The sequence below is a fragment of the Toxotes jaculatrix genome, chromosome 10 (assembly GCF_017976425.1).
Source record: "Toxotes jaculatrix isolate fToxJac2 chromosome 10, fToxJac2.pri, whole genome shotgun sequence".
Taxonomy (NCBI): domain Eukaryota; kingdom Metazoa; phylum Chordata; class Actinopteri; family Toxotidae; genus Toxotes; species Toxotes jaculatrix.
Window position 1 is genome coordinate 8,292,840 of NC_054403.1, and position 18,859 is coordinate 8,311,698.

Consider the following 18,859-nt stretch of genomic DNA (forward strand, 5'->3'; position numbering starts at 1 on the left):
GGTTTGTGACATGTTAAGAAAAACACCATCCAAATTCTCTTCTCCAGTACTCCTAAATAGTTTTCTCTGTAACATAGACACTGTACATTAGAACCAAACCTATATAAATGACTCTGGCACAAAATAAGAACATAAATTAATGGCTAATAAATAATGTTCCCTGCCTTGGGGAATTGTGGACTTCCAAGAAACAGCTTCATTAAGTGGGAAAGTAGAACTCCATCAAAACTGTAACATCCACTGAAATTACAGATCTTTTTCTGAGATTTAGCTGCAGTTATCTGTGTCAACCTGCTTCTTGGAACTGGCCCCTGGAGTCTCATGTGTAGCTGTCTGAAGCAATAACTTCAAACCAGGAAAAGCCTTGTTGAAGGTTGTTGGTAACACATCTGACACATTTTGTTTTCTTCCTCTAAAATCTGATGCGAACCAAATGTAACCTCTCCTAAATAATTGAAAAAGACCACAGAGCACAGTGACACAGTATTTAACCTTTGACGGGCTGTTAATAACAGATGATTTTTTATGCTCACTCCTGTCAAGAGAGCACCGGTTTCTCATACCATAGCTGTACTCTGATTTTAAAGGGGAAACTAAGGAATATTTGAGCATTTGTAAAAATACTTTTATATGACTGAACAACAGAGATGTATTTAAAGTACATTACGTTAAGTATTTCCATGAAAAGTCAGTGAAAACTTCTTTCCAAACACCCCACTTCATGTGTGCAGATATGCTGTTGTGCAACCTGTTAAAATTATGTGAGCAACTATAGGCTGGAATCTCTAGTGACCAGGAATGCCCATAAATCCATGGACTATACTTGTCAGCAAATAAACAACACAAATGCTATAAAATAATATTTATTACTGCATACTCTCAACAAATAAGTACAGTATAAATGTATTTCAAAACACCAGGGCCAGTATTCACATTTTATCTTCAACCTCAAATGACTTTTTTAACGTCTTAGCTTGGTGGTCCCTCTATAAAAGATTCTCACACAGCTGCTCAGACCTGACAGTACACAGCTGCGTTTAGATGTAGCTGAAAACAAAATGACGATGGTATAAATACATATGATGAGTTAATGAGACATTCTGCTCGATCAGCTATTTTGAGCACTGCTGCAAACACTAGTAAAGTGGTGAAGGAAATATTTTGTCTGAACACTGATATATTACACATGAATCCTGTCTGTTTAAGAATGCTTCAGTGTTGTTGAACACATTGTCTGGTTATTTAGCAAAATGATGGGTTTTAAAAAAGGACACGACACATTTGCTTACTAGATTGGTAAAGAAGGCAGACTTACAAACTTTTATTCATTTAGGTTTAAAGTTTGTTCACAATAAATTGTAGCATGCATTAGGCAGCATTTTACCTAATGGTAATACTATGAATACACAATCCATGTATTCCCTCTGATGGACTGGAGACTTCAGGCCATCAGGCTCAAACTGCAGTTTCTCCTCATTTTTTTTAAGAAACCAATATTGTGTAAATAGTATTTTTATGATGTGCTGGCATCACAAGATTTGTCACAAGTACATGACTACTGAGTGCTTTCAGCTACCACTAGCTACAGACGTCCTAACTCTACAGTTACCACAGAATATTAGGAGCACCTTCTCCGACTGTGTTGCACCCAACATACTTCATTTCTCATTATGAGAATCCTCCAGCCTGTATCTGTCAGTCACAGACTGTGCCGATTAACCACATTACATCAGAACTTTACCTGCATTTACCTGCTTACTATACTGAATGGAAAGAACTATTATTTCTAAATAATTTCTATGATCATTATGTAGTTAAAGAAATATAATCTCAGCTAAAAACATTCACTTCTTAAAACCAACCACTTGTACAAAATTTCTTTTTCCTTCCTAAAGCTTTTAAATGTGTCCATTATAGAAAATGAATTCCTTAAGCAGCTCTTAGAGGTAATTTTCAGAGTCGAGCCACAGGAACATCTATGTAACACGACCGCTCACTGATGGAGATGAAATATTTGGAAACAATAAATGAACACCTCATGTTGGAAGATAAAACAAGCTTCAGGTGTTTTGTGATATTTTCTTAGAAAAATAGAAGCTACATTGTAAGAGATAAGACTTTATACACAGTGGAGACCACTTACAACAGCATGAGCACTGAAAAAAATAATAGTAATAATAATGACCTCTTCTGTGTGGCATGATGGGAATCATCTGGTATTTGTCAGTATTCTAGGACAACAGCTGCCCTCCACATGACTTAAAGCAGCAACGACTTCCAGTTAAAAGATTTCTGACCCTCCACATGACTGTGAGTCCCACAGTGGGGCTCATTTTACTCAGGAACGACGTCACCAGGGCACATGGGCGTTGAGCAGTGACAGCATGCTCTTGATTCTCTGATAATCAGCTACTGATCCTGTACATGCAGAGGCACAGTCGTGCTTTTTTCCTATTAAAAAAAAAATACTTGCACCTTTGAGCACCTTTTTGGAGAATAGCTCAGGGTCACAGTTTCCCACTGTCTTTCCCCGTGAGGTATTAAAGCTTCAACAGGTAGTGCTCATCAGTGCTGGTATTCATACATGAAGCGTTAAGGCTAGATATAGTCATAAGTCTGCAATCTGCATGTAAATAACACTGTACATACATTTACATGTGGCTTGAATAAACATTCTCTATAACTGTATTTACAATAATGGTGCACTGAGAGACTTTTGGTCCTCTACACAAGCCTCTGTGTCAGCGTATGAACAGATTTATGTAGTCTGGGTTTCTCTGAAGTTAGTATTACAGCTTAAACAGGTACAGTCCTGTTATTTCATTCATCAGTTCGGATCAACCCTTTAATGTCAGAGTCTTTCAGTCTGATGTGAGTCCTGTAGAAGTGACTTCTACCTCACTCCATTTTCCCCCCTCACTCAAGTCTGATCGTCAGTCTGCTGGCAGTGTCGACCCCGTTTCCTCGTAACGAGAGGTGATTGGAACATGTGTTTGATAGAAGAGGTATGTAGTGTGTGTGTGTGTATGTGTTTGTGTGTGTCTGTATGTATGCATGTGTGTTTATGTTTATGAAGAGCTTGTGTATTTCTGACTGGAGCGGGAGCTGGAGCGGTCTAGTCCATTCCCATGGCAAGAGCCTTTCCAGCGTCCTCCTGAACCTCGTTCGTCCAGGGGAGACGTTCTGTAGCACCAGCAGCACAAGCAAGACTACAACACACACACACACACACACACACACACACACACACACACACACACACACACACACACACACACACACACACACACACACACACATACACACACACACACACAGAGTTATTCATGGATTTGTGCTCACTGCATTTTCTAATTATACCATGTTTTTAGTGCTGCATTGTTCCTTCTTACCTGGAAGCAGTTTTTAAACTTCTGACTGACAAAGTAGAGGGCAATCGGGTTAATGCAGGAGTTTAGGGAGGCCATGTTGATGCCGATGTAATCCATCACCAACAGGAAGCTGGTAGAGAAAAGGGCAAAGTTTACAATAAAGACTACAGGAAGCAACAGAGCAGAGAACAATGGGTTCTCATGAAGGTTGCAGTATTTGTGTCGCCCACTGTATCTACCACTGTATCCACTGTGCCTACCTCAGCAGCTCACAGCGGTTGGGGTCATTTTGGTCATAGATTGTTTTCTTCAAAATACGGCTGAGATGAAGGGGCAGCCAGCAGAGAGCAAAAATCAACACCAGGCAGAACACCGTCTTCGCCACCTCCCTCCGCTACACAGGGAGAAACACAAACACAGATGCCACAGAGCGCCTTCAAGTCTTGCAAATCACTGTTATACGACTCTCATTGTGCGCACCAGACTTTTTGCTCACGTACCTGTTTCATGTGGTCGTTGAGTGCGATGCGCATGCCTTTTTTGCGACTGAGCATCTCACAGGACATGAGTGTGTAAAAGATTCCTGTGCAGGCCAGCGGGAAGCAGAAATAGAAGCCAAACAGCCACCAATCTTTGACATCCTGGTAGAACTGGAAGAAAAAAAAAGCTCCTGTCTTAAAAAGTGCAACAACAAATGCTTGCATAGATGAAATAACACAGGAATGGAGCCTTGGATCTTCACTGTACTGAATGTGTTTCACATTATACACAGTGTTACTGAAGTTTCCTGCAAATTCATTCACATAATTTATCTTTTGGAAACATACATTGTACAGAGATTTAAAGCTGGAACAGATGTGTTTCTGTAACTCCTGCCCCAAAATATTTGATCTTTGAAATCTTTGTCTACAAGACAAAAACAACAAAAAGGCAGTGAAATATTTTTTCAACAGTCATATCTCACTGTATGTATCTCACTTTATTCACAAAACTAACTATTCAACATGGAATTTATTTGTTTCAATAATGATAAATTATAGATAGATAAATATACTTTATTGATCTATAAATAACTGAATAAATTTAATACATGTTTAAAAAATGTGGTCTACATTCTGTTAAAATATTTTTAAAAATATTTTTCTTTGCTTTATTTTACTTTTATACAACTGTACAATAAAGATTTTGTAAATAAAGATTTAAAAATGCCACACGAACTGTTCAAAAGCAGCATGATTTTGGTTAAGACATTATGTCTTGAGACAGGTACGTATTGGTTCTGAGAGATGTTTGCACACTTCCATAACTTAGAATTTAGTGTAATTACCCTAAATTAGATTCAGACTTGTTTTAATTTGGTACAAAGTCTTTTTTTGGGTTGTGCTTGTGAAAATTTTATTTTTGGATGAATTAAGGACATTTCATCAGTTAAGTCAAAACACCAGTTCTTCTCAAAATAGTCCACTAGCTTTGGCGAGTTATGTTTTTGCTAATGACATCAAGCTGAATTTACAATTCCCTGATTTTAAATGACAGATTATATATGAAAAGACAGCAGCTCTATGCTTTATTTGGTCCATGTCCTGCATTACCTTCAGACCCTTCTTTTTTAAATAAGGTGGAAATATCCACACAGCGGAAATGTCTTTCTTGCTGTGCAGCTTTATGAATGTACCATGACTGTTATGAAAAACAGTCACATTCAAATGATTTGCACAAAGTATGTATTAGATTATATTTGTTGGAATCACTAATTACTTGTTGGCAGAGCTTGAAAAAGAAATCCTGATAAAAGGGACGCGCTGATTATGTTGTTGCTGCTGGTGCTTTTTCTTTGAAGTGAACCATTGTGTTGATATTTGAACATGAAAGTAACATCAGGTGCAGGCTGAACAAAATCCAAAATGTTTTTTTTTTTCCAACTTTGCCTTGATGGAGAGATCCTAATCAGTGGGCAGGATATTTTGACCATATGTCTGAGGGAAAAGAATAACAAACATGCAGTCTCTGTCTATAGGTTTTCATTTTTCGATAAAAAATCTCTGTTTTTTACAAAGTTTTTAGTCATGCTGCTAGTGTGGCTGTAGGGACTACAGTTGTTTCAGACTGAAATATCTCAACAACTACGTCATGACTGCCATGACGTTTTGTGCAGATATTCATGTTTCCCAGAGGATAAAGCCTTCTGACTTCAGCAAAGCAACAAAATTTGTCCATTACTGACCAAATACCCACTACAATCGCATTCCCATCAGCCTCAGCTCCCCTTTGTGTTTAGTTGTTGTTTCTCAGGGTGACGTCCATTAGCATTCAGCTCAATGTGATGCTGTGCTTGACAATGTTAAAAATGCTGTGTTGTTACAGATTCTACAACCCAACAGAAAATAATGAGGCTAAAATTAACTTAAATTTGTACCAAAGATAATTGTAATGGAATAATTTTTAAATAATTTGAAGTTGTTACTTTTACTTAAGTATAGGATCTAAATACGTCTTCCATCTCCCATCACTGCTAACAGGTTACACATCTAATCAAGTGCTCTACCTTCATAAAGCTGGTGGTCTGTTCTGGGTGCAGCAGGCAGACGCGTAGCTTGTTTCCTCTGTATGGCATCTCCAACATGTCGAATGCCAGCGCCTCAGGGACTGCCAGCACCACAGCAACCAGCCAGATCAGGGTCACCTCCACTGCTTTCCACAGAGGGATCCCCATCCCCTTCACCCTGCTCCATGACGTCACTGCATGGTAGCTACACACACAGCATACAAACACAAACACAAACATAAGCATTAGCAATAAGTACTAATAAGTACTAATATGTGTAATTTATGCGTGTAGAAGTCTACTCACCGGTCAATACTGAGGGCGCACAGGCTGAGGACAGTGATTCCCACTGAAGCTTTCTGGATGAACGGCACCAACTTACAGATGTACACGCCGAATGGCCAGTCCTCAGCTATTAGCTGCAGAGGAAAATAATTGAGGCAGACAGAAAGATATTTTCAGTGAGAGAAATTTAATTAGTGTCACCTGTGTAAGCAGATGGACATCTTTGCAGTTCATTGTGAGGTAATGCAGCAGCTAAAGCCAAAACCAACAAGAAAGTCCTCACTTTTGCTGTGAGGAGGAACACTTGAGGGGCGTGGGGGGTTATATTAGGTCAATGTTAGGACAATGTCTTTTTTTCTGGAGGCTTCTTACATAAATCTTCAGTACTGTCTCTGCTGTCTTGAAACAATAAGAGGTTGTATGACCTTCCCATTATCAAGTTTCCTTCAATAAATCTCATTCTCAGCTTAACATACAGTATATTTACTTTCTTTATTACATTTCATTACATTACAGTTTGGGTTGTTGTCAAAAAAGCCAGAAAGGAAAAGAAAATATGAACCAGAGTGACTTTTACTCAGATTGGCCTGGATGAACTGCAACACAGAATTTCAGCTTCATTCAAAGTGAAACCTTTACCTTCCAAATCAGGTTTGGAAGATAATATGCAGTGACTGCACTTACACCCCAGCCCCCTGGATGTTTTGACTTCACACACACAAGGCGAGTGAAGAAAACAAAGAAACAGTTTCTCCTAAAATCCAAACCCTTCATATTAACCGTTGGCTTCGGATCTGCTTTTATTGTGTTGTTTAACTTGAAGGATTCCCTGTAGTCTGGGTAGAATAGTCTGCACAGTCTATACTGAAAAAGGAAACGAACAAAGCCACAAGAAACACACTGAACGTAGAGACAAACCACAGCAATAAACTCGTAAATAAGCCACAGCTAACCACGGGATGTGCCAAGAAAGGCGTTGCAAATGGCTCAGCTTTAACTGCAAAAGTGCAGTGCAGAGAAATTATTTCGGATTAAAGCCATACTGTGCTAAATTAGATACAGACCATGGGATAAGTAATAAATTAGATTAATTTAAAGTTGTCTTTTTTATATTGTGTAAAACGCCTGAAGTGAAATTTTATGTCATGTGCACAAAACTGCATCGCATCATTTTATATTCAACAAAGAGGCATTCATTTGATCTAATGGTTTGATATAGCTGTGAAATATTTATCATCTGTTCCAAAAAACATTTCAAGTGGCTTTGAACAAGACACTTGGCAGAAATCATCACATACACAGAGTAAACTCTGGACAGACTAATGCCAAGATGTTCCAAGAGTCTTTTTTCCCACAGTATAAACCAGGTGTGGAAATGTATTGAGTATTTTCAGTATTTTAAGTATTTTTTACAGTAAAGAAACAAAACCTGTGGATCATAGACGTATTTAAATCAAAATATAACACAATAATAACACAATATACAACAGCTATTGACACTGATAGGCACTAAAAGTTGTGTAGCTTAACCAAACTACAGAGGATGAATGAGGTTACCTTAAACACATTGATGGGGATGGCGATGATAATATAAAGCAGGTCCCCCAGTGCCAGGCTACCAATCAGGACATTTGGCCCATTCCTCATACACTTGTTTTTATATATGATCCTGAGCAGTGTTGAGTTGCCGATGATCCCCACCACAAAGATCAGGCAGGACACGATGGTGTTCACATACTTGAAGGCGTGCTTGATCTCCGTGGGCTTTACACACATGGGTGGGAAGAAGCTCCGTGGCCGGCCCGGCTGTGGGGGCGGCAGCGGGACGGAAGCATTGCTATTGGGTTCTGAAGCTTCAGAAGAGCCCTGGGAGTCACGGACGAAGCGAGAGGCTCCGACCTCCGCAACCATCAGGAGACACAGCAGAGTGATGGCCCTCATCTTCACACGAGCTTTGCGCTCACACAGCAAGATGTTCGCTCACTCAAAGACACACAGCAATCTAATGTGACACACTTAAAGGCACTCACACACACATATTCAAACGCTCACGCACACTCACACACTGGGCCTTGCTCCGGGCCCTGCAGCATGGATCTGAGTCTGAGCTTCCTTGTCCTGCAGAGAAAGAAGACGAAGCACCGTGTTACACACAAAGACACATAAACAGATGCATTTATATGTCACCAAGCTTTCCACCAATACAAATATACACTGGCATTTAGCGGTTTTATGGCTATGTTTAGACACTCAGCATTTGATTTTTGTTGTGGGCCAGCTCTGCTGCCCCATGGGTTTTGTTGTTTTTGTTCTCTTTCTCTCTCTGTCTCTCTTCTTCTCTTTCTCTCTGTGTGCATGTGTAAGTGTGTATGTGTGGGTGTGTTTCAGGTAGTGGATTCAGGTAGGTAGTGCAATCAACTCCGCTCCAGCCGCCGCTTCCCTGCCGCCCAGCAATCCCTCCTCCCTCCTGTCTTTTCTTTCGTTTTTCTTTTTCTTTTTGGACTTTACTAATAAACTGTTGAAAACTGTTTGCCGCTCCACCTGTCTGCTTTTGGGTCCAGGCCTGGTTTATGGTCTCAGCTTAACAATTTTAAACCATCACAATACTTCCCAAATCCTAGCCATAATGCTCTTATTGCCTAACCTTAGCCAAAGACAGGACTGTGGATGCAACCCTTTGTCTCTGGCCTGACAGCTGTAAGCTTTGTACCCAAGTGACTCCTACAAATTTGATGTCACAGTCTGTTTGTTTATATACGGTTCCAATCTTTGTCAGGCAACTTGCATGTAAATGTTCAAGGGATGTACACAGATTAAGTATCGCTACCACAGCGTCAAGTAATGAAGCTTGATCCTATTTTATGAGCAAACTGTTCCTGATTCAACAAGTGTTAAAATCATCTTGAGTCAGATATTTTAAAAAGCATTAACAGCTCACATGCACATCTCCCTGTCATTACAACAGGGAGAACATGCTGTGTGTAACAGAAAAGTGCTATAAAATAGCACTTTAGTGAAAAGAAAGGGAAGAGATGGGAGTACTGAGGGAGCAGACAAGTTGGAACAGTGATAACCAGGGTTATAGGTTAGATGAAGAACAGCTCTTCTGTGTGTCCAGCGTGTGTGCTTGTGTGTGTGTGATATTTTCAGAGATATTTTCTTTGTCTTGCAGAGGACTCTAGCTTGACTCAGAGCCTCTTAAGAATTGTACCCCCCAGAATGACCTGGGGCATCTTTTGGGATAAATGGGATGATTGAGGATGGCAGTATCTGTAGACACACTCTCTCAGGGTGCACAGTCATTCATACGCACGCACGCACGCACTCACGCACACACACACACACACACACAACCTCTCCATCACTGAGCAGACTGTGCAAACCCCATGACACCATGGTTCAGGAAGGCTAAGGCTTGTGGACAAATTTGTAGTTTAACTTTTTAGTTATCACATATAAGAATGTGCCTACATATAAAAGATTGTACGCAGACCCATTTAAACACCATATATATATACACACACACACACACACACTTTTGCACACACTCTCTCAAACACAACTGCCCTTCATAGCTGTGTTCAGCTCACAGAGGCTCATTCTGTTCGCACACACAAAGACTCAAAATCACATGGATGAACTCACACACATATCACAAGAAATCAGTTTTGAAAAATCTGGCCATCGTCCATACATATCCCCTCTGTCATCTGAATAATGCCTTTGTGTTGTATAATCTGAATAATGCCTGTTGTATAGTATGGCAGCTCATTAGGCCATTTTAGAGCAGGACTGTCTGATGTGATTGGAAAGCTGAGTTTTAACTGGGCTGATCCTCTTAATCTAATAGATTTTACTTTTGAGACCATCTCCGACCTTTAGCTCGGCTGGCTCCAGATCTTAGAAAGGAGGAGGTGGAAAGTTGGCAAGCACCCAAGCAAAAGTGGAGGGGATACTGGCAGTGGTCAGAAAATGTGTTTGTGTGTGGAGCGGGAAGAGGAGCATGACAAGTATGTCTTGAATAAAAAAACACAGAAATGCACAAAAAAAACTGGCAATAATAGAGGCCAAGATTGAGATGAATGACAGTTTTGATCTGCTGTACCATTTGAAGGAACAATGGGAGGAAAAGCAAAGTCAGAAGAAGGAAAAGAGTGAGAGCTGAGGTGCAATGCCTGAGAGGAAGGGTTAGAGAGAGGCAGTAAAAGACAGAGGTGACAGGAAGATGTAGGAAGGGTGGATCTACAAACGCAGACAGATAAGAGTGCTGCTCCAGAGCTACAGTACAATTATTTTATTACTGATGCTGTAGGCCTGGCTTGATAATTTTATGACCAATAAGTAAAAATCTGCCTTTTGCAGTGATTTCCCTCAGCAGTCACCTTAAACTGATTTGTTCATTAGTGTGTGTCAGAAAAATACAAATATTCCAAAGAAGCTGTACAATAACTACAGAAACACTCCTGTGAGAAATCCTACCTTTGTGAATCTCACAATGTTTTTGATGTTTACTCAGGTCCCTGGTTATTTTTGAGCTTGTAGTTTTGACCGTTGTGTTGACATTGCAAGGTGTTCCTGTTATTTTGTCCAGTTTGGAATAACAGGAACACCTTATACTCATAGCAGGAATGCTGCAGGCAAGGAAAAAAAAAAGCTAACATCCATGCACATGCCAACACAATTGTGTTCTTACAGATGGAAAAAGAAAAAAATGAGCAACTCAGAATGAAAAATACCAGCTTAGTTTCAGCTCCACTGCACCTAAATACATGGATGTGACAGTTTAGGTTTATAGCCTCATTTCAGTTTCTTTGTCAAGCTGTGAAATATAGTTTTTCTGCCAGTTTCCTGGAGTTTAGAGGTCTCAGCTGTGAAAAGGTCCAATAAATCCCGTCCACAAATGACAAAAAGCCAGTGAAGTGAAAATCAAGCTTCATTTTTGGGGTTTAAATATGTTATTGTCAGGGCAGCCATATATATCCATCATGTGCCAGATTTTATAGTGCCTTTGTGACTGACATATTTATGCAATAGGTTTACATTTCACCATAATACATTCCTGCCAGCGGTAATGACGTTCTTCAGGCTCATTCAGCCCGGCCGAGTTCCGGTGAAAGCACAAAGAACCATATGAGTCAAAGAGAGAAACAAAATTTGTGAATTTGGAGAGGTGAATTTGAATGGGTGTGTTATGAGAAATGGGTGATGTTCTGCAGCGTCAGTTAGGGGCAAACCAATTCGGCTGACAAGTAAGTGATGTTAGCTAGCTAGCATTAGCATTTTTATAGCATCAAATAACTAACTAAAACCAAACTTATGAGAAAAATTAACAATTGAACATTCATGAGTGTGATAAAAACCTAACATGACATAGATTGGTAAAAATTTATTTGATGTGTACTTTGATTTTTTTTTTTTTTTTAGTTTGGCCCATGTCCCATCTGCTAACATGGAGGGGGCGGGGCTTATGACCTATATTACAGCCAGCCACCAGGGGGCAAGGCAAGGCAAGGTTTATTTATATAGCACCATTCGTACAAGGTAATTCATAGTGCTTTACAGATTAAAATCATAGAATAAAAGCAAATCATATAACATTAAAATCATAAATAATAGAATAAAAGATATATATTAAAACATTGGAGCAGAAAAAATTGAAAACAGTAAAATAATTAAATAAGAAGAGTGCAGTTAAGGCAATTTAAGAGAATGCTTCAGTAAGTAGTTCAGGGAGATCAAGATGTTTTGGCCTCACTTTTGGAGAGCTGTCATATCGTCCATCTAGCCAAGCCACAAACATAGCTAACTGGACAGAGGTAGGAGAGCTAGCTTTTTAACCTAAACACAACACACCTATCATGTCGTTGGAGTTGAATACTCTTGGACAAAATAATCAGGGTAAACTGGACCATTGGTTCTAGAACTGCGTTCAGTGGGAGTTTACCAGGGGGCTGATGCATAAAACTCTGTTTAGATTCTTGATGGTTAACCTACACTGTCTTCTGTGCACACACTAAGACAGAAATATACATACACATTTTTTGTCAGATTCATAAAGCCGCATGTACGGCTGATTCGGATTTATAAGTCTCAGTCATTGTGGAAATGGGCTGACATGCACGATCTTCATTTTCATTCCCACAATTATCCATAAATAGCTGTAGAAACATTCTAACATGCAACCATTATGCACAGCTGGGCATATTACAGTGCCTGTACCACCTGCATCATACTAAATCACATGTATCTGTAAACCAGCAATGTCTCAATCGTCATTATCAAACGTCAGAACGTCATGATCAATGATTAACCTACACAATTACATGAACTTAAACAATGTTTTACTACAAGATCACATCTCTCACCTTATATTTCATGTTCACCTCATCATTTCACCCGCAGCTATCACTTCAAAATCGAATCATTTATATGTTGACACAAACAAAAATGTCTGGTTTGTTGCTGTTGTTACTGGATAAGTAACCTTTGCCCCTTGACAACTGAAAGGTAAATTTACATGTCCAAAGGCCAAGTGTCAGGCTGATGTGGCCTGCTGTTCTCCCCCTCTTTCCTTTAAAGGTGTGCATGCAGAAACCAAGACATACAAGGCTGCTGTACTGATAATACTGTGTTTTACACAGGTATGTGAGCTCCTGATGTGTTATTTTGTCATGTAAATTTGCTTTATGTAGATAATATTTATTTATTTTTCCATACATGTAGTGTACATTTCTATGTATGATCATGTTGATATTTTTAATACACTGCATGAGGCCAACACATAAGCTGTGTGATAAACTGTGTGATTGGTACAGACAGATCACCAATATCAAAATGTGATGATCCGAGATGCAACATGAAAGCAGCCATATTTCCATCTGCGCAACCGCAGGAATACGATACTGTCATTGTGTGAAAGCATCTCTGACACCCCTCCACTCCAACACGTCCGCCTTTAACAGGTTAAAACATTCAACAAGTCCAGAACGAAAGACTGAATGAGTTTTAAAGGCGGGTCAAATATAATATTCTATAATGTGTGAACTAAAAAACTTAACATATCTGACATGCAAAGTTGTTATTCTGCAATAACTGAAAAACGTGACAGGATTCACGTAGACGCTCGAATTAACTGTTAATGAAATCACAAAAACTTCTTAATTGAGCCTTTAATAAAATAAAATTAAAGCCTGATTTTGACAAACTAAAGCTAAGTTAGATTGATAAATGGATATATAGATAGATAGATGGTACTTCACACACACACACACACACAAAAAAAAGATATCTCCATTGCGCCAGTGCACTACAGTTCCGAAGTCATTTATCCAAAGAGGCGCAGTAACTGAAGTCATGTGGTTGTGGTTACTATTGCACAAAGTGCGAAAAGTCCAACCACTCCTTCACTAGTCACAACTACTCGGCCGTTAACCAAATTAAGGTAATCGACATTATCAATTTAAACATAAACATCTTGACTGGACTTACCGGACCGCGGTGTGCTGCTGTGGTCAGTGCCAAAGTTTTCCGATCAGTATTCCAGCTGAGCTCTGATAATTGGCCCTGATGCTTTCTGGATTATTATGTGTTTGTTTGGTGAGTTCCAGCAGTGAAAGTTCACGGTGCGTCCCGTGTGTCCGGCTGCGCATCAGGATCCTCCACTCCCTCCTCCAGTTGCCCTCTGACGCACTGTGGGAGGACGCGGGGCTTTTATAGATTCAAGCCGGGAGGCTGCACAAACAACCAATCACACCCCAGACAAGAGCATCGGTCCCTCTCTCTCCCTCTTGAAGCACTTTTTTCTTCTTTTTTCTAATACTGTTCCTGAAAATGTGCAACGCTTCTCCAGTTTCTCCAGCTCTTTTTTTAAATAGTGTTCTATTTTATTTTATTTTATTTTATTTTTTTTTGGGGGGGGGGGCGGCGATGACGCACACATAGTGCTGTTACAGGGAGCCGATGAAAGAGGAGGTGTTCTCTCTCTGAACTGCTGTAAAGCTTCAATTAAGGATTGCTGTCATGGGAATGGTTCACCCTCCAGGGTTCTCCCCTGCAGAAACACAAGATACACATACTCCCTCACATCTGTCTCCTCCAGTCAGCGCTTAAAGAAAACTACTCAGGTCAGGCTTGCTCCAGTTCAGGTTTGAGAGATTTTCACGCAGTTGAATTGGGAAATAGGCCTGTTGCTTTTTGTTGTTGTTGTTGTTTTTTTACACATTAATACCTCTACCGTTACTTTGTTTTTGTTGAGAAGTGTGTACTCACAAAGCATGCACTCATGACTGGTACATTAATGATCCCCTGAATAATAATGTACAGGCTGCTGTAGCTCATATTGCTGAAAGGATTGTTCCACACATGAGCATAATGACGACATAGAGAGTCTGTACTTTCTTTGTAACAGTGTAAACAAAGTACTTCTCACAGGTTTCCATGTTGACGTCTGCCTCAAACTTGTGGTTGTAAATTGCGGTTTTATCTTCAGCGTTGTTGCTACTATTGAATTTTCTGCAGCGTTCAGTGTTAAAGAGTCGCACCAGACTCACTGTTTTACAAACAAACACATCTGCTTACAGGAACTCTTTTCTTTTCATACGTGTGAGTATGCACGTTGTTCTACACAAAAGCTGTCAGACGGTCTGTCACAGTCATCACATGGAATGAAAATAATAATACCAAAGCCATACTGCAGGGATCAACAATGCTTACATCATTTGAAATCCAAAGTATATTATAATGATACAATAATACAAAACAACTCAGTTTAGTGCTTGTGACACTCTCATGCAGACATACACTCACTTGCATATGTGCAAACAAAGACACCAAACATGATGAAAGAAACAATCTCTTAAATCTCCCCACCCCTCACACCAACACCACACACAGACACAGACACAGACACAGACACACACACATACACAGAGAGAGACACACACCAAACAAAGGACCTTTCTGTGGAGTTTGTTTAATGACACCCGTCCCCTGCTCTATTTTGGGAGGTGACTATTCCTGGTGCATCATTATTGTCATTAACACGGTCTCACATTATTAAACAATTAGCAGACATTATCACCATTATACACATGGTCATACACATTACCTCTCCCCAACTCAGCACTGCATTCCTCTGCACCTGTGTGTGTGTGTGTGTGTGTGTGTGTGTGTGTGTGTGTGTGTGTGTGTGTGTGTGTGTGTGTGTGTGTGTGTGTGTGTGTGTGTGTGTGTGTGAGAGAGACGGTGGGGGAAGACTTGCTGTTGTCCCTGTTGCTCTCTACATGGCCTACATGGCTTGACAGCTGACATGTAAGCACTCTTCATCCTCCTTCACAGGGAAGATGCTCACTTTGATCTTAACAGTATGAATTGTTGTGATAGAATATTTACATAATGAAAAAAGTTTTTTTTTATCTAACCCCCAAAGTGTCAGAGACTGACAACGAGAAGTAAATTATGAGACACTTTGTGTCTTTGATCTGAGCGAATTGCCTGCTGATGTCCAGAGGGAGGAACCTGACAAACATTAGCCCTCCGACTTGTAAAGACTCTCTGTTTGTAACGCCCCCCCCAACCCCAACCCTAACCCCCTCCAAACAACTCTAAATGTTGTTCAAATCTTTCTGGGAATGTAAAAAAAAAAAAAAAAAGAAAAGAAAAGAAAGAAAAAGAAAAGCTCATATTACCAGAACTTTTCTATCGCTTCATTCCTTTCTTAGTGACTTACTCATTAGAGCTATTTTTTGCTGTTAACTACACAGCTTCACAACTGATTCTTGTTCCCACTTGTCATGTGACAAATCCAGTTTCAGTTTATGTAACAAAAGGAATCTTTCTTGTTTCTTTTTCATCTATTGACATCAGCTCGACCTCTTGAACTTTTGGGTTTCTCTAAATTTAAAAAGAAAAAGCAAATCCACATTTATTGCAATGGCTGCACTACTATACAAATTGTAAATACAAAATGTTTTTTGCATCATTTTATACACATTTTAAACCACAAAATCAAGCCTGAGATTTTTGGCATCTTTGCATAAATAGGGGTTTTGACAATGTTTAGTTTTTAACGAATGACCCACCACTGTGTGGCTTCAGAGTTCAAGTAGAAGACATAAGAACTTAATTACACTGAATCAAACTAAATTACCCAAATAAGACAAAAGAGCCTTGAACATCAGATACTTTAGGGTAACTTTGAACCAACTCAAATCAAATCAAGGCTTTGTCTTTGTGTTTATTAACATAAAATATGACTGCTATCACGTGAAAACCTTGTAAATCCAATTGTGATGATTTTCATGTTTTCTTCATATAAAGAAGAATTACATGGTCATCCATGCATTGGAAAAATTCTCTGAACTCCTAAGAGGCTTATGAAAACCTTGGTAGCCCACCTGGAAAGGGTCAAGAGGCATGAAACTAAGACCAAGATTGTTTTTCTCAGTCTGACTCTTTGAAAAAGACGTATGAAAACCTGTTTATAAACAAACTTGGCAAAGGATTATTAAGTAATTTAAAAGGAACCGCAGGCCTGTTGAAATTAATTATGGCAGAAATTTCAGGAAATTATCGGCTGACAGGTTGTCCAGATAGGGAATGTCTGCTAAAGTAGGCCAATGATTCATACAGAACCAGACACTACAGGGTTAAATATAACCTTTGACATAAATCAGCTGAGGTTGAGCAGCACCAGCTGCAAATGCTGACTGTAGGCAAGTGTAAAGAAATGTTTCTTTTGGCTTTAAATCCAACAAAAACAGGATCTGCTATATGAACTTTTAAAATGAATTTCTGTTTATGTGGAAGATGCATTTGCTAGATTGATTAGGTGGTATTTGTATTATAATTGCCTGATTATGAACAACTTTGAGAATATGGGAGGATGTTTTTGTGCGTGACCGTTACAAATGCATAAGTCAGATCAAACTCAACGGTTCATCTGACCAAGTCAGACCATCGTTTTAATGGTAACAGACACAAACAGCTCCCACTTGTTCATGATTTTTCCTGCAGAACGCTTGAACTCTGCAAACAGAGGGACCAACATAGGAGGGAAGATCTAGTTTTTTCAGTGGTGCAGTGCAGTGGTCTCATGCAATAGTTTGCACACACACACACACACAGAGGATAAATAATCTCCTTTTTTTGTCAGTCATCAAGTTTCACAACAAAAGACAGCACACAGCAAAGCAAAAACATAGAATAAAGAGAAACATTTTGCAAATCCTCTTCATCTGTGGCGTGACTCCTCAAACCACCACCCATCCTGTTCTGCCCCCCACCCTGCACAACACTGCAACGCACACAAGGACACACATGTACAGTGTTGCAACCTTGCAGCTGTGTGGATGTTTTCGCTGTGCTTCTGATGTTCAATTGGACCAAAGCCATGAAGTTATAATGCGTGTTCCAGATTTATATTTGTTTATGATTCTGTGCGTCTGATTCTCAAAGCTCTAAATATCTGTGCCTATTAATGTAGGTCATAAAGGAGGATCACCCTCACATATTTCAGCGCTGTAATTTTGGGAGAACATACTCAGTAAATCAGGATGAACTGGATTTAACCCTAAGGAAACTGTCTTTTTGACAGGGCAGGATCACCCCTATGCAACATCCACATTTTCCTCAACAGCCATGACAACAGCCTGGCCAAGGACGGCCTGATCTGTTGACTATACTTCGTTCCACTTAGTTCTGCTCTTCCTGTTTCGGCTCAGTCGTTACCACCTCCTTCCTGGCAATAAGAACACCAGACACTGCCGGCTTCTGGCACTGGCCGGTCTTTCAACAGTGGGTCTTCTTCCAAGAATTTCCTTAAACACTGTTCTGCTGTGAGGTGGAGAGTAGAGTGATTACTGCTCATCCCTATGGATGCTGATTTCCTCTTTAATGCCTTGCTGCTCTCCTCCTTTCTCACCAAGGTAGAATTATGTGCCGCCTTTACCATTGTTGGGAAGTTGACTGATAAGTGCTTCCTGTCTCACAGTTCACATCAGCAGTGAGGGGGAGCAGCCTCCCGGCCTTGGTCAGTGAGCATTTATCAAAACTTACTTTGTCCCCCAACAATCATCTGGAGGTCAGGAAGTGCTCTGCCTCTGGTGATCATTCTTGGTTCCTTGAAAGCCAAGGGCAAACACGCTTGGGGCCAGTTTGTCAAAGATGTAGACAGCTCCATTGCTGCAGCCACATGCTCCAGGTTTCATGTGACTTTAGGGAATCACTTGTGATTTCTCAAGAGGAAGTGTGTTCCCTCTGAAGGCTGGGAACAAGTAAGATTGGGGTGATGGGAGGGGGGCAACATGCCACATAGGGGCACAGCTAGGCAATAAGTGGTGAATGTTGTAATCACAGTCTGTGGTTCACCACTAACCACTTGGCCACCACATCAACCCATATACTGGCCATTTTCAAATGCCCAACAAATCAGGGACATGAAACCTCTCTTGGATCTATTCAGAAAAAAATGTATGATTTGTGTACAGACCATTTTACTACAGGAAAATATTAAAAACTAGTCCAGCTGGGTGATCTGTTCACCATAAGAAAAGCCTGAAAGATTCTTACCTCCACGTTCCAGGCATCGGAAATGTTATATAAGCTACATCTCGTTGCTTATAAATACAATAAACAACAGATGTGTAGATGTTTCAGATTC

At 40.0% G+C, this 18,859-nt stretch overlaps 1 protein-coding gene across 1 annotated transcript; it reads right to left on the reverse strand.

Moving 5' to 3' along the window:
- Positions 1-867: 867 nt before the first annotated feature.
- Positions 868-13,869, reverse strand: LOC121188312 (endothelin receptor type B-like). Its single transcript, XM_041047998.1, has 8 exons — positions 13,690-13,869; positions 7,759-8,319; positions 6,223-6,335; positions 5,917-6,121; positions 3,872-4,021; positions 3,632-3,765; positions 3,393-3,501; positions 868-3,209 (listed from the first exon to the last, which is right to left on the reverse strand). The coding sequence occupies exons 2-8, from the start codon at positions 8,140-8,142 to the stop codon at positions 3,069-3,071; spliced, it is 1,236 nt and encodes a 411-aa protein (XP_040903932.1). The 5' UTR covers positions 8,143-8,319; positions 13,690-13,869; the 3' UTR covers positions 868-3,068.
- Between the last annotated feature and the right edge of the window lie 4,990 nt (positions 13,870-18,859).